Below are 14155 nucleotides of genomic sequence, written 5' to 3'. Positions count from 1 at the left end.
GTTTAGAACGGATGCATGGCGTATCTGCCTATCGGAGTAGCCATTCTGTTGGAATACCGTTCTCAGGTGTTGTGGCTCACCAGGTTGTTTGTCGGCATCTGAGACTACACGTGCTCTACGCACCAAAGAGCGTACGTAGAACACCACCACGTTCGCAGGATGATGGCAACTTGTGGCCTGCAAATATAGCTCCGTGTGAGTTGATTTGCGATAGACGCTGTGTCCCAGTGTACCATCACCTTTTCTTCTCACTATGACGTCCAGGAATGATAAGATGCCATCCTTTTCCACTTCCATTGTGAACTGCATATTGTGACGGAGCGGGTTCAGATGCCGGAGAAACACATGTAGTGTCTATATTCCGTGGGGCCACACCATAAAATTATCGTCTACATACCGTCAGAAACAGGAAGTTTTGAGACTTGCCGACTGCAGTGCTCTTTCCTCAAAGTCTTCCATAAAATACACTCCTGGAAATGGAAAAAAGAACACATTGACACCGGTGTGTCAGACCCACCACACTTGCTCCGGACACTGCGAGAGGGCTGTACAAGCAATGATCACACGCACGGCACAGCGGACACACCAGGAACCGCGGTGTTGGCCGTCGAATGGCGCTAGCTGCGCAGCATTTGTGCACCGCCGCCGTCAGTGTCAGCCAGTTTGCCGTGGCATACGGAGCTCCATCGCAGTCTTTAACACTGGTAGCATGCCGCGACAGCGTGGACGTGAACCGTATGTGCAGTTGACGGACTTTGAGCGAGGGCGTATAGTGGGCATGCGGGAGGCCGGGTGGAAGTACCGCCGAATTGCTCAACACGCGGGGCGTGAGGTCTCCACAGTACATCGATGTTGTCGCCAGTGGTCGGCGGAAGGTGCACGTGCCCGTCGACCTGGGACCGGACCGCAGCGACGCACGGATGCACGCCAAGACCGTAGGATCCTACGCAGTGACGTAGGGGACCGCACCGCCACTTCCCAGCAAATTAGGGACACTGTTGCTCCTGGGGTATCGGCGAGGACCATTCGCAACCGTCTCCATGAAGCTGGGCTACGGTCCCGCACACCGTTAGGCCGTCTTCCACTCACGCCCCAACATCGTGCAGCCCGCCTCCAGTGGTGTCGCGACAGGCGTGAATGGAGGGACGAATGGAGACGTGTCGTCTTCAGCGATGAGAGTCGCTTCTGCCTTGGTGCCAATGATGGTCGTATGCGTGTTTGGCGCCGTGCAGGCGAGCGCCACAATCAGGACTGCATACGACCGAGGCACACAGGGCCAACACCCGGCATCATGGTGTGGGGAGCGATCTCCTACACTGGCCGTACACCACTGGTGATCGTCGAGGGGTCACTGAATAGTGCACGGTACATCCAAACCGTCATCGAACCCATCGTTCTACCATTCCTAGACCGGCAAGGGAACTTGCTGTTCCAACAGGACAATGCACGTCCGCATGTATCCCGTGCCACCCAACGTGCTCTAGAAGGTGTAAGTCAACTACCCTGGCCAGCAAGATCTCCGGATCTGTCCCCCATTGAGCATGTTTGGGACTGGATGAAGCGTCGTCTCACGCGGTCTGCACGTCCAGCACGAACGCTGGTCCAACTGAGGCGCCAGGTGGAAATGGCATGGCAAGCCGTTCCACAGGACTACATCCAGCATCTCTACGATCGTCTCCATGGGAGAATAGCAGCCTGCATTGCTGCGAAAGGTGGATATACACTGTACTAGTACCGACATTGTGCATGCTCTGTTGCCTGTGTCTATGTGCCTGTGGTTCTGTCAGTGTGATCATGTGATGTATCTGACCCCAAGAATGTGTCAATAAAGTTTCCCCTTCCTGGGACAATGAATTCACGGTGTTCTTATTTCAATTTCCAGGAGTGTAGTTGGCCACCATGGGAGACAGAGGACTTCCCATGGCGACAACGCCCACTTGTTCAAAATACTGGTAATTGAATAAGAAATAAGTTGATGTAAGAACATGTTTAGATAAAGCCACAATGCCTTTCCCAAACTGGCTGCTGATAAGCTCTAACGAGTCCTGCAGAGGTACTTTCGTAAACAAAGGTATAACGTCAAAACTAACCAAAATATCCGCCGCTTGTAGCTGAAGTGTCTTCAGGCGTTCTATGAAGTCCTCTGAATTCCGGATATGGTGATCACACCTGCCTATGACAGGTCCCAACAGTGTAGTAAGATGTTTGGCCAGCAAGTAAGTAGGAGTTCCAATGTCGCTCACTATTGGGCGAAGAGGGGTCCCATGCTTACGTATCTTAGGTAGACCGTACAGTCTTGGAGCAACTGCGGCCTGTTGTCGTAGGCTTTTAGTCACTTTAGAAGGAATCGAACTTTTCATGAGAAGATCTAGCTTGCGATAGCCAGGATCGTCGAGCAGCGCCTCCGTCTTGCTGTTGTATTCAACTCGTGAGAGAAGGAAGGTGGCGTTGCCCTTGTGGGCAGTTAAGATGACGAGTTCTTTGTTCGCTCTCAAGTCTGTTCTTTTCTGCAGACCTGTTGAACTTGCTCGGTGGGGCTCCTGTTAAAATTCGGCATGTGTCCCTCCTAATCTCTTCTGCCACGTCACTGGGAAGCTTCAAAATTGCCTGTTCTATAGCAGCTATGACATCTCGAATTGGAGCTGTCCGTGTTGTTGGTGCATAGTTCAAACCTTTCTCGAGCACTGCAACAGCTGCGTCGTCCAGCATTCTATCTGTGAGATTAAACACGGTGCGTCGACGTGGTGCATTCCCTTCTTGCTATTGGGCCTCGAGACGAGAATACTTCGACATTTGGCTGACCTTGGCTTGTTGTTTCGACCAATCAACTAGCGCCCCGGTAGAGCTATCTACCCAATCCCAGGATAACGCTGAGAGTTCCGAAGAGATCTTCAGATGCAGTGATAGCAATCCACTGGTGGCCGAACCGCACAATAACCCTGGGTTCGGTGTGGGGCGGCGGTGGGGTGGGTGGACTGCTGTGGCCTGTTGTGGGATGGTGAACCACTGAGGACTACGGCGGGACGAAGCCTCTCTATCGTTTTTAGGTCCCCGGTTTAATACACAATACACACATTTATACAGTCAACTTCGGTTTAATGTGCTTAATGACACACTCCATGTGTACTTGGTTCAAATGGCTCTGAGCACTATGGGACTTAACTACTGAGGTCATTAGTCCCCTAGAACTTAGAACTACTTAAACCTTACTAACCTAAGGACATCACACACATCCATGCCCGAGGCAGGATTCGAACCTGCGACCGTAGCAGTCTCGCGATTCCGGACTGAAATGCCTAGAACCGCTCGGCCACAGCGGCCGGCTCGAGTGTGCTGACACAGTTTGTGCGCTCTATACCACAACACACCTTTCCGCATACCCCGCATACGAGAAAATAAGGGCAAAGAAAGAATTCAATACGCTAATGAAAATGACACGGCAGAGTATTTGAAACTAAAAAGAATTTAAGCCAATTAATTGAATAAAAATGATAAGTGAAAGTCTTTGAGACTTATGAAAATAAAAAATTTCGTGCCTTTGATGAGACGCAAACCTTCGATACTCCACAAATTAGTTTATACGCTAACAACTACTTTATGCCATTATGCTGCAAAATGCCCTTGTACTTATTACTCTGGTGTCTCAGCCACAACGGCTAATTGATAGTCTTCAAAAAGTCAGCTTCACGAATAACTGTATAAATGACTCTGAATCGCGTCTTGTGCGCAAGAATCCATTAGTGTTTGGTTAGTGCTGTGTAGAAAACGTATGTATTTCGTCAGCATCGGCGTGTGTGTGTGTGTGTGTGTGTGTGTGTGTGTGTGTGTGTGTGTGTGAAAAAGAGAGAGAGAGAGAGAGAGAGAGAGACTTGCTTTTGGTGTGGTTATCTCGTATGATGAAATATGAAATAAAAAGGCCAGTTTCAGGATTCGGGATCGAAACACAACAATAAAGAAAGCCGGACAAGAAATTGGAGGTTGCAAAAGTTTAGCGATGGAGAACGACTCGGGCGTGACATTGAGCGCTCTGATTGGAGGAAAACAGCTACAACGCGTGAAGTGTCAACTATCAAGTAATTTTAATCGGGCTACAGTTCCGATCGCTGCAGCTGACTGCCCACCGCCATCCACACCTAACCCCAGCTCAGCGGGGAGGCTTTCACGTCCCTAAATGCCACACACCTTCCACCTCCTTCTGGGACGAGTATGACAAATGACTTAAAGATAATCTCTGGTGGTGGAGAAATCGGCCGTGCCCGTAGGCACGGCACAGTTTCGTGTGAAACTAGACCCAGCCATATCAGTGTTCTGCGAATACTACATTCCAACGTACGTCATTGTTTTCTTATCTCACTTCATCAACAGCTTCATAACAACAACTGGTTAAAATTCATCGAATGGTATCTACGAATATCCAAAGTGATGCGGCGTTTCTATGCTATGGACAAAGCATTGTTCATAATCCAAGGACAAATCAATCTTCCCAGTCTGCAGCATTGGTTATTCGAAAAGCCACGCTGCCAGAGAGAAGTGTGTGAACAACGACCTTGGTCTGTCAACGTGTGGTCTTGGTTTTTCAAGGATCGCTGTCTTTGTCACCATTTCATCAGGGATGCTGTAAGTAGCTACCGGTATCTACAGATCATAACAGATGTACTGCCGCATTTTTAGAAAACATCGCCGGCCGAAGTGGCCGTGCGGTTAAAGGCGCTGCAGTCTGGAACCGCAAGACCGCTACGGTCGCAGGTTCGAATTCTGCCTCGGGCATGGATGTTTGTGATGTCCTTAGGTTAGTTAGGTTTAACTAGTTCTAAGTTCTAGGGGACTAATGACCTCAGCAGTTGAGTCCCATAGTGCTCAGAGCCATTATTTTAGAAAACATCCCATTGGACATAAAGCAGTTCAAGTGGTACAAACATGACGGATGTTCCGCCTTTCCCTAAAATATAATTACATACTTCAACAGAACAGTTGGAGATAGTTGGATCGGTCGTTCGGGAAACGTAAATGAATGGCCTGTGCAGTCGGCAGACATAACATCTCCGACTGTTTCTCTGTGAAGAAATTTAAAACATGAGGCTCGCAAGGGAAGACGGACAACTACCAAAGACATGACTTGCAATGAAGCACTCGCTTGTGCTGGTATAATTCTAAATGAAATTCGACGTGCAGTGTTATCGCTTTACTGCACACATCATTGCTCATTGTCAATACTTTGAGCGCTTGATATGACATTCAGAATAAAAAGCATGTGAATCCTATCTGAATTAGCCGGCCGGAGTGACCGTGCGGTTCTAGGCGCTACAGTCTGGAGCCGAGCGACCGCTACGGTCGCAGGTTCGAATCCTGCCTCGGGCATGGATGTGTGTGATGTCCTTAGGTTGGTTATGTTTCAGTAGTTCTAAGTTCTAGGCGACTGATGACCTCAGAAGTTAAGTCGCATAGTGCTCAGAGCCATTTTGAATTATATGTTTACTTACATTTGGTGCAGTAAAGCAAATGTTTGTGTGACCACCTCTCCTGGCAGTGAAGGACAGTTTGCGCAGGGGTTATCTGTTATGTCGCTGAAATCGTTTTCGAAGGCTCTTTCGAATACTAAAAAAGAAGTGTACAGTTGTATTTAAAAAGAAAAACTATGCAATCAAAGTAGGTGTTACGGTTCTGCAGCTAGACACGTTGGGAATTACTTGCGTAGGTCATAAATTAACCACACTGTCTGCCAAAACTCAGCGAAAATCACACCTTGATATATTTACTCGATGGTGGAATCAGAAAAATGGGCTCGCCCAAGGGAGCGTGTTGGCGCCAATCCTATTCAACATATATACAAATGATCAACCAACTCCAGACAAAACCAAATCTTTTGTATACGCAGACGACCTGGCAATAACAGTTCAAGGCAACAGGTTTGAAGCCATCGAGGAGAAACTAGAAATCGCCTTTTCTACAATGTCAACCTACTACAAAAGAATTCTCTAAAACCCAATCACTCCCAAACTCAAGTGAGTGCATTCCATCTGAACTCGAGGCAGGCAAAGTACAGGCTCAATGTTATACCGGGGATGGGACATTACTAGAACACACACTCGCACCTACCTTGGCGTCGTGCTGGACAGAACATTGGCATACAAATATCATTATGAAAAAACACGCAAAAAAGTAGAAGCACGAAATTCCCTAATAAGAAAGCCATCCAACAGTAAATGGGGTGCCAAACCTACCGTGGTCAGAACTTCAGCCCAAGCTTTGTGCTTCTCAACTGCCGAATATGCCTGTCCGCCGTGCGGTTAAAGGCGCTGCAGTCTGGAACCGCGAGACCGCTACGGTCGCAGGTTCGAATCCTGCCTCGGGCATGGATGTTTGTGATGTCCTTAGGTTAGTTAGGTTTAACTAGTTCTAAGTTCTAGGGAACTAATGACCTCAGCAGTTGAGTCCCATAGTGCTCAGAGCCAATATGCCTGTCCGGTATGGTGCAGATCCGCCCACGCAAAAAAGGTAGATATTAGCTTGAATGAAACATGCAGGATAGTGACAGGCTGCATGAAACCTACCCCCATAGAAAATCTTCACAGGGCCGCAGGTTTCACAAACACTAACTCACGTAGGAAAGCCCATGAACATACCGAGAAGCTAAAACAAACCTTTGATGCCCGTCACTCAATATTTGGCCTAGAGTGTGGCCACAGCAGACTCAAATCCAGACGCCGTTTCCTAAGGTGCGCCTTAGATGAGCCCCCCATCTACTATCCGCTAAGAGAGGACCCACCAAGCGGCGTTTCTGGTGGTTGGAAAACCTGGAGAATTCTTAACCACATCAGAACTGGGGTGGCTCCTGTGAAATCTAATGTGATCAGATGGGGTTTGTTGGACGAAAATGATGATAAATGTGACTGCGGCACTCGACAGGACGTGGAACATCTTCAACAATGCCCTGCCTGCCGCCACAGATGCACCCTCGACGATATGTGGCTGGCTAAAGAAGAAACATTGGACATTGCCCAATACTGGGCAAACAAATTGTAGTTTCCGGACACGAAAAAGTAAAGTAAGTACTCCTTGTAGATATGTTTAAGGTTACTTGTTTGACCTGCACCATTTTTGTAAAAGGGCACTTATGAGAAGTGACCTTCTGTGTGGTAGCTGGATGCAGCAAGAGCAAATATCATTGAAAGGAACTGGTTGTTGCTCGTGCTCGTAAATCACTTTACGTGTAACCGCTTAACGAGACTGTTCCTTCCGTGTTGCAGTGTGTGCGGGATCCAGCACTTCCAGCGCGCCGGCCATCGACACCTCAACCTGTTCCAGTCGACCTACTACGTGGTCGTCACTTTCTCCACGGTCGGCTACGGAGACATCGTACCCGACATCTGGCCCTCGCAGCTCTACATGGTCATCATGATATGTGTCGCACTCATTGTGCTGCCCACACAGGTACGTGCTTCCCTGAAACAGTAAAACTGTTGTAAGAACCTAACAAAAAAACTGGTGAACGATGCACACAATTCCTCATGCGCAATGCAACCTTTATCTTGTCCACATATAGGCGTACCATTCCTAATTACTAGCCCCTGGCCATTAAAATTGCTACACCATGAACATGACGTGCTACAGACGCGAAATTTAACCGACAGGAAGAAGATGCTGTGATATGCAAATGATTAGCTTTTCAGAGCATTCACACAAGGTTGGTGCCGGTGGCGACACCTACAAAGTGCTAACATGAGGAAAGTTTCCAACTGGTTTCTCATACTCAAACAGCAGTTGACTGGCGTTGCCTGGTGAAACGTTGTTGTGATGCCTCCTGTAAGGAGGAGAAATGCGTACCATCACGTTTCCCGCTTTGATAAAGGTCGGATTGTAGGCTATCGCGATTGCGGTTTATCGCATCGCGACATTGCTGCTCACGTTGGTCGAGAACCAATGACTGTTAGCAGAATATGGAATCGGTGATTTCAGGAGGGTAATAAGGAACGCCGTGATGGATTCCAACGGTCTCGTATCTCTAGCAGTCGAGATGACTGGCATCTTATCCGCATGGCTGTAACGGCTCGTGCACCCACGTCTCGATCCCTGAGTCAACTGATGGGGACGTTTGCAACACAACAACCATCTGCACGAACAGTTCGACGACGTTTGCAGCAGCATGGACTATCAGCTCGGAGACCATGACTGCGGTTACCCTTGACGCTGCATCACAGACAGGAGCGTCTGCGATGGTGTACTCAACGACGAACCTGGGTGCACGAATGGCAAAACGTCATTTTTTCGGATGAATCCAGGTTCTGTCTACAGCATCATGATTGTCGCATCCGTGTTTGGGTACATCGCGGTGAACGCACATTGGAAGCGTGTATTAGTCATCGCCATACTGGCGTATCACCCGGCGTGATGGTATGGGTTGCCATTGGTTACACGTCTCGGTCATCTCTTGTTCGCATTGACGCCACTTTGAACAGTGGACATTACATTTCAGATGTGTTACGACCCGTGGCTCTACCCTTCATTCGATCCCTGCGAAACCCTACATTTCAACAGGATAATGCACGACCGCATGTTGCAGGTCCTGTACGGGCCTTTCTCGATACACAAAATGTTCGACTGCTGCCCTGGCCAGCACATTCTCCAGATCTCTCACCAATTGAAAACGTCTGGTCAATGGTGGCCGAGCAACTGGCTCGTCACAGTACGCTAGTCACTACTTTTGATGAACTGTGGTATCGTGTTGAAGCTGCATGGGCAGCTGTATGTGTACACGCCATCCAAGCTCTGTTTGGCTCAATGCCCAGGCGCATCAAGGCCGTTATTACGGCCAGAGCTGGTTGTTCTGGGTACTGATTTCTCAGTATCTATGCACCCAAATTGCGTGAAAATGTAATCACATGTCAGTTCTAGTATAATATATTTGTCCAATGAATACCCGTTTATCATCTGCATTTCTTCTTGGTGCATCAATTTTAATGGCCAGTGGTGTATGTCAGCCATGCACCTAATCCATCGATACAGCGTTTTTGTGATTCTGAAAACTGTACATGTATTCGACATCCGCCAAGGCGGCACTGTATGCAAATAAACTACGCCAGAAAAAAATATGTACGCGTGATACATATGACACCCCAGTACCAGATCCCCATAGGATCCTTGCAGCTATCAGTCTAGGTATGTTACAGAAGCATCTACAGCCAACGTCGTCAGTTATTTATCGAATATATTCTAGTCTCTGTGCCCCCCTATTCGTCCCAAATGGATTCCTCTGGCACCATGTAAGAAATTCCTTGGTGTCGTAATAGGACTACTGCCAAGTTCTAACTTCTGGTAGTTACTGATTTCCATAAAGGTCTATTCCCTTCCACGCAGATTCAGCAAAGATATTCATTTCTTGTCTGCAATTTTGTCATATGATGACATAGATGGAGACCGTGGCTGTTATTTGAAGACAAATGTTGATGATGTTGAGACAGTAACCAGCCACAAATTTAAGTTCCTTTATTCAAAAGGTACCGTTACCGGTTTCGAATCATTACAGTTCATCGTCAGACGGCTTTCACGCTTTCATTAGAACATTTGGTGCGTTCGCTACTGGTTAAAAAAAAGAAACTTCTCCCGAACAGGCCATTAAGGCCCAACGGTACCGACCCCCCGCCCTGTCATCCTCAGTCATAGGCGTAACTGGATGCGGATATGTAGGGGCATGTGGTCAGCACACAGCTCTCCCAGCCGTATGTCGATTTCCGAGACCGAAGCCGCTACTTCTAAATCAAGTAGCTCCTCAGTTTGCCTCACAAAGGCTGAGTGCACCCCGCTTGCCAACAGCGCTCGGCAGACCGGATGGTCACCCATCCAAGTGCTAGCCCAGCCCGACAGCGCTTAACTTCGGCAAGGCCGTTTTTTACTGATTATTTCTCCTAAAATATATATAATACATAATTATGATGAATTGTAATGATTCCAAACCGGTAACGGTACCTTTTGAATAAAATAACTTAAAATAAATGACATAATCCTCTCAAAAATGGCAGAAGGCCCGGAAAGTAAGTTGCTAATTTCTTGAAAAGAGGTTGCAAGATCGTTGTAATCGAAAGTAAAATGCGAGTATGTGTAATGGAAAGTACGCCAGTAGTATCATGTTATGCTACAGGAAATTAAAAATGAGCCGTTAAAAGTAGTGGACGAGTTTTACCATCAGAACGGCAAAATAATTAACAATGGCCGAAATAGAGAGGACGTGCAAAGCAAACCGGCAATAACAAGAAATGCCTTTCTGAAAAATTGGAATTAAGTTCAGTTCCTCACGTAATCCAGCTTTCAGAAGAGACTTTGCATTTAACGTTCCAAAGTAGTACTTATACTTGACTTTATACTTAGAAGGATTTCATTGTATTCCATTTCTTCTTCACCACAAATGTTTGGGCTTTCCAAAATACTAGGCCCCAACACATTACAAGACGTAATGGTGGGTTCCTCATCTGAGTTACCACCTTTTCGAAACTTTCAGTTTACGATATGAAATTGAAGATTATGAAGAGCAAGAAATCCATGGTCATCCCAAAATTCATGCGTTGTTATTATTAGTATTATTAAATTGCGTGAAATCAACCAGAGTAATGGCATTTGTGTCATTCTGTATTACGATAACACAATAATAATAATAATAATAATAATAATAGTATTTCTTTTAAATGGAGTATTTTTGACGCACAAAGTAGCAACATCAATAGACATGTTGTGTTAAAAGTATAGAGACTGCTTGATTTAACTTTACCGAAGGTCACTAATATGTAATCAGAAGACACTGATTTTGAATACTTATTCCGAAACACGTGACGACTTGAGTGCTCGTCATATTGCACAATGTGAAGGCGAACTAACGAAAGTGACTTGCATTGTAGCTATCATGAAAACTAGCTTGAATTATGTAGTGATCATGAAACTTTAACTAGAAACAAATATCATTTTCTTCATTCTTCATTTGCAACGAAGTCAACTTAAGGCACTGATTTCAGTCGCTATTCCCTCTACTTTAAACATGATTATTATTTGGTTTCATTCTGATAGCTAGCGACCTGATAGCCATCAAAATGGTCTACAAACAACGCAGGGCTACATTCAAATGTAAAGCCAAATTCAACACGAGTTAATTCGAGAAAAAGAGTTTACGCCTGCAACCAACGCCTGTTTGGGATGAGATTCAACTTCGTTGATGTCCACAGTGCTACATAATTGACACTAACGGCCAAGTCCGAAAATAGGATAAAATCTGTAATGCCGAATGCTCAAGTCTAGTGAACAAATGATAATGCGATATGCGAGCATCGTCAGTTGAACGGAAAACTCTGAATGCGGCTGCTAAATTGTAGAATTCCCCATTAGAGACGCATTGTATTTCTCACTCTTATTGCTTTTATTTGTCTGGACCAAAAGAGTGCCACAGAAGATCATTTGTCAACCCTACGATGAGACACAGCGACGCAGACTGAACCGTATTTACTAAACGAAATGAATTACGAATCTGAGAAAGAGGACGGAATGATGGCAATAATATCGAGAAACTTAATGTTTTATACGATGACATATCACAACATAAATCGAATTGCTCACAACACGGCACGGGGAAACGAAAATATAAAACTGATCATTCAAAATCCCAGGTTGTGCAAATGGATCAGAACTTGGATTGGAAATTGCATGTCGTAGACCTTCTCCAACGTTTGATCATTTTCCCTACGTGTAATTGCTGATTTTGATGACGAAATCATTAGAAATTAACTTACTTTCATACTTTCATTCCTTAACGTCATACGGAACAATTTTCTGGAGTTATTCTACAAATAAACACAAAATATTCGTTGTACAAAAACGGTTCCAATGGCTCTGAACACTATGGGACCTAACTTCTGAGGTCATCAGACTATAGCGCCTAGAACCGCTCGGCCACTCCGGCCGGCATTCGTTGTACATAAACGTGTTTTAATGATAATATCTGCTACGTAGCCTCAAACTTCATGTATGTTGCAATTTACAAAATTGGGCGTACTACCAGTCTTTCAATTCATTTACTTTCTTAATAAGTTTGTTTTGATGAATCAGTCACAAATTGAAGACAAAAGTAGCATTCCAGATTGAATTTTCATTCTGCATTGGAGAGCTTGCCAATTTCAAACTTCCTGGTTAGATTAAAATTGTGTATTGGAGCTGGACTCGAACCCAGAAGATTTACGTAGGTTCAAGTCCACGTACTGCACATACTTTTAGTCTGCTAGGATGCTTCAATAGTAGAATCCATAAAAATAAAACTAGGAACAAAAATAGCCTTCACTGTCCACAACCTAACCATATTCTTGGAGGGAAAGGAGCAAAGAATGTAGGCACAAAAATATTTGACCACCTTCCTTATGAAATAACAGTGTTTGCTGAGAATGAAAATATTAAAAATAAATTGAAAGCGTTTCTACCAGACCAAACCCTTCAATTCCACAGACGAATTTACAGATAGACAGCATATATGTAGTTGGGCTACAGTTATCAAATTTTGCTGTAGATTAAGATTTTCAAAATCCGGTTATGTGAACGGCCAGATTGAGACCATTTTTTTTCGTATTTAAACCTACTGAATCGTGTCACAACATGGCCAGTTGTCGCGAATAGTATCCACTGAACATGTAAAAAAGAGGACTAAATTCTCTGCGTGATCTGCGAAATAATATGTTTGCAGGGTCTTTCATGAAGTAGCATAGTTGTGTGTGTTTTGTTATGGCGGATAAATTGAACCGCAATTATGAAATATTTTGTTTTAGACGCAAATTCATCCAAAGGTGGCGAAGGTCTGCAGGACATTTATTCCCCCAATATAAATATTTAAAACGCGGATGTCTCAGGTAAGGCGTAGCTGTATCTCCCTCGATCATGGCCCACGGTAAGAATGTCCCGCAACTACAAACTCACAACACTACATGGAAATAGTACGCAATTTAATAATGTACACTGGCAGTCACAGGTGTCTGAAATAGCTGACAGAACTCTGCGTCAGCTGGTGACTTACTAACCCCAGATTTATGAGAAAGAAGAAGGAATTAAATTTATCTATGGTAGCAAGGGAAACATATTATTTACATGTCTTTAGAGTACAGATACCCTAAACGAATTATAAAAGAAATGTTTGTGAATTCTCCATGCATTAGATAGCTCTTTCTCTGCTGTAGACACGCCCTCGTCCCTATGCTAACAATATTATGCTGCCCTAGGGCCACAGCATTTTTTTCCAGCTAATAAGCTATGCACTCGCATGTACCAAGTTCAGCTGAAGAGGCTGCGGGCATTCTAGAGTTATGCTTATATTTCACCACTTTCTCAGCCCAAACTGCTAGGGTCCTAGGTGGGCCTTAAACCTACGGTGTCTGCTGGTGCGAATTCATGTGTGTACCAAGTTTGGTTTAAATTTTCTTCAAGCGTTCTATAGCTCCATTTTCAAAACATTCTGACCCACTCTACTGACTTAGCATTCCAGTCTCTAACATAAGAAAACTGCCAACTAACAATTAATTCTTTCACTCCTCTGGGGTGCCTTTAAATATGACACCATTTCGTGGCATCCAAAATGTGTCTCTGTTGCTTAATTACTTTGAGTTTGCCACGCTTCGGGTTTTCTGATTCAACCATTCCATAGGAATTTATTTGAGTGACGGGTACAGTGACAATAATAACAATAGTTTCTAATAAGTAAGGGTTTCAAGCAACTGGAAAGAGAAGCAAAGTCCACCCGTTGTCAAAAAGGGTCGCCGTACAAGTGAACATAATTACAGTCATACATGAACATCTACATCGACAACTATATCTACTTGATTACTCTGCAATTCACAGTTAGGTGCATGGCAAATGCTTCATTGAACCACCACCAAGCTATTTCTCTACCGCCCCACTCTCGAACAGCGAACGGGAAAAACAAACAAATCTTTCCGTGGGAGACCTGATTTCTGTTATTTTATTATGACTATCATTTCCCATCTCGTGGATGGGCGCCAATAAAATATTTTCAAGCTCTGAGGAGAAATTTGGTGACTAAAATTTCGTGACAAGGTCTCGCCGGATCAAAATACGCCTTTCTTCTAAAGATTGCGACACCAACTCGCTTCGCCGGATGGGGTGGCCGAGCGGTTCTAGG

General features: G+C 45.1%; 1 protein-coding gene across 1 annotated transcript in view; it reads left to right on the top strand.

Annotated features, from left to right (window-relative positions):
- The window catches only part of LOC126238016 (potassium channel subfamily T member 2), a 1051128-nt gene that overhangs the window by 718183 nt on the left and 318790 nt on the right, over positions 1-14155 (top strand). Inside the window, exon 8 of the mRNA XM_049947763.1 lies at positions 7248-7431. Coding sequence (XP_049803720.1) covers positions 7248-7431 — 184 coding nt within the window. The remainder of the gene's footprint in view (positions 1-7247; positions 7432-14155) is intronic.

The sequence above is a fragment of the Schistocerca nitens genome, chromosome 1 (assembly GCF_023898315.1).
Source record: "Schistocerca nitens isolate TAMUIC-IGC-003100 chromosome 1, iqSchNite1.1, whole genome shotgun sequence".
NCBI classification, from domain to species: Eukaryota; Metazoa; Arthropoda; class Insecta; order Orthoptera; family Acrididae; genus Schistocerca; species Schistocerca nitens.
The sequence above is the reverse complement of the archived record's forward strand: the minus strand, read 5'-3'. Positions and strand labels throughout refer to the sequence as shown.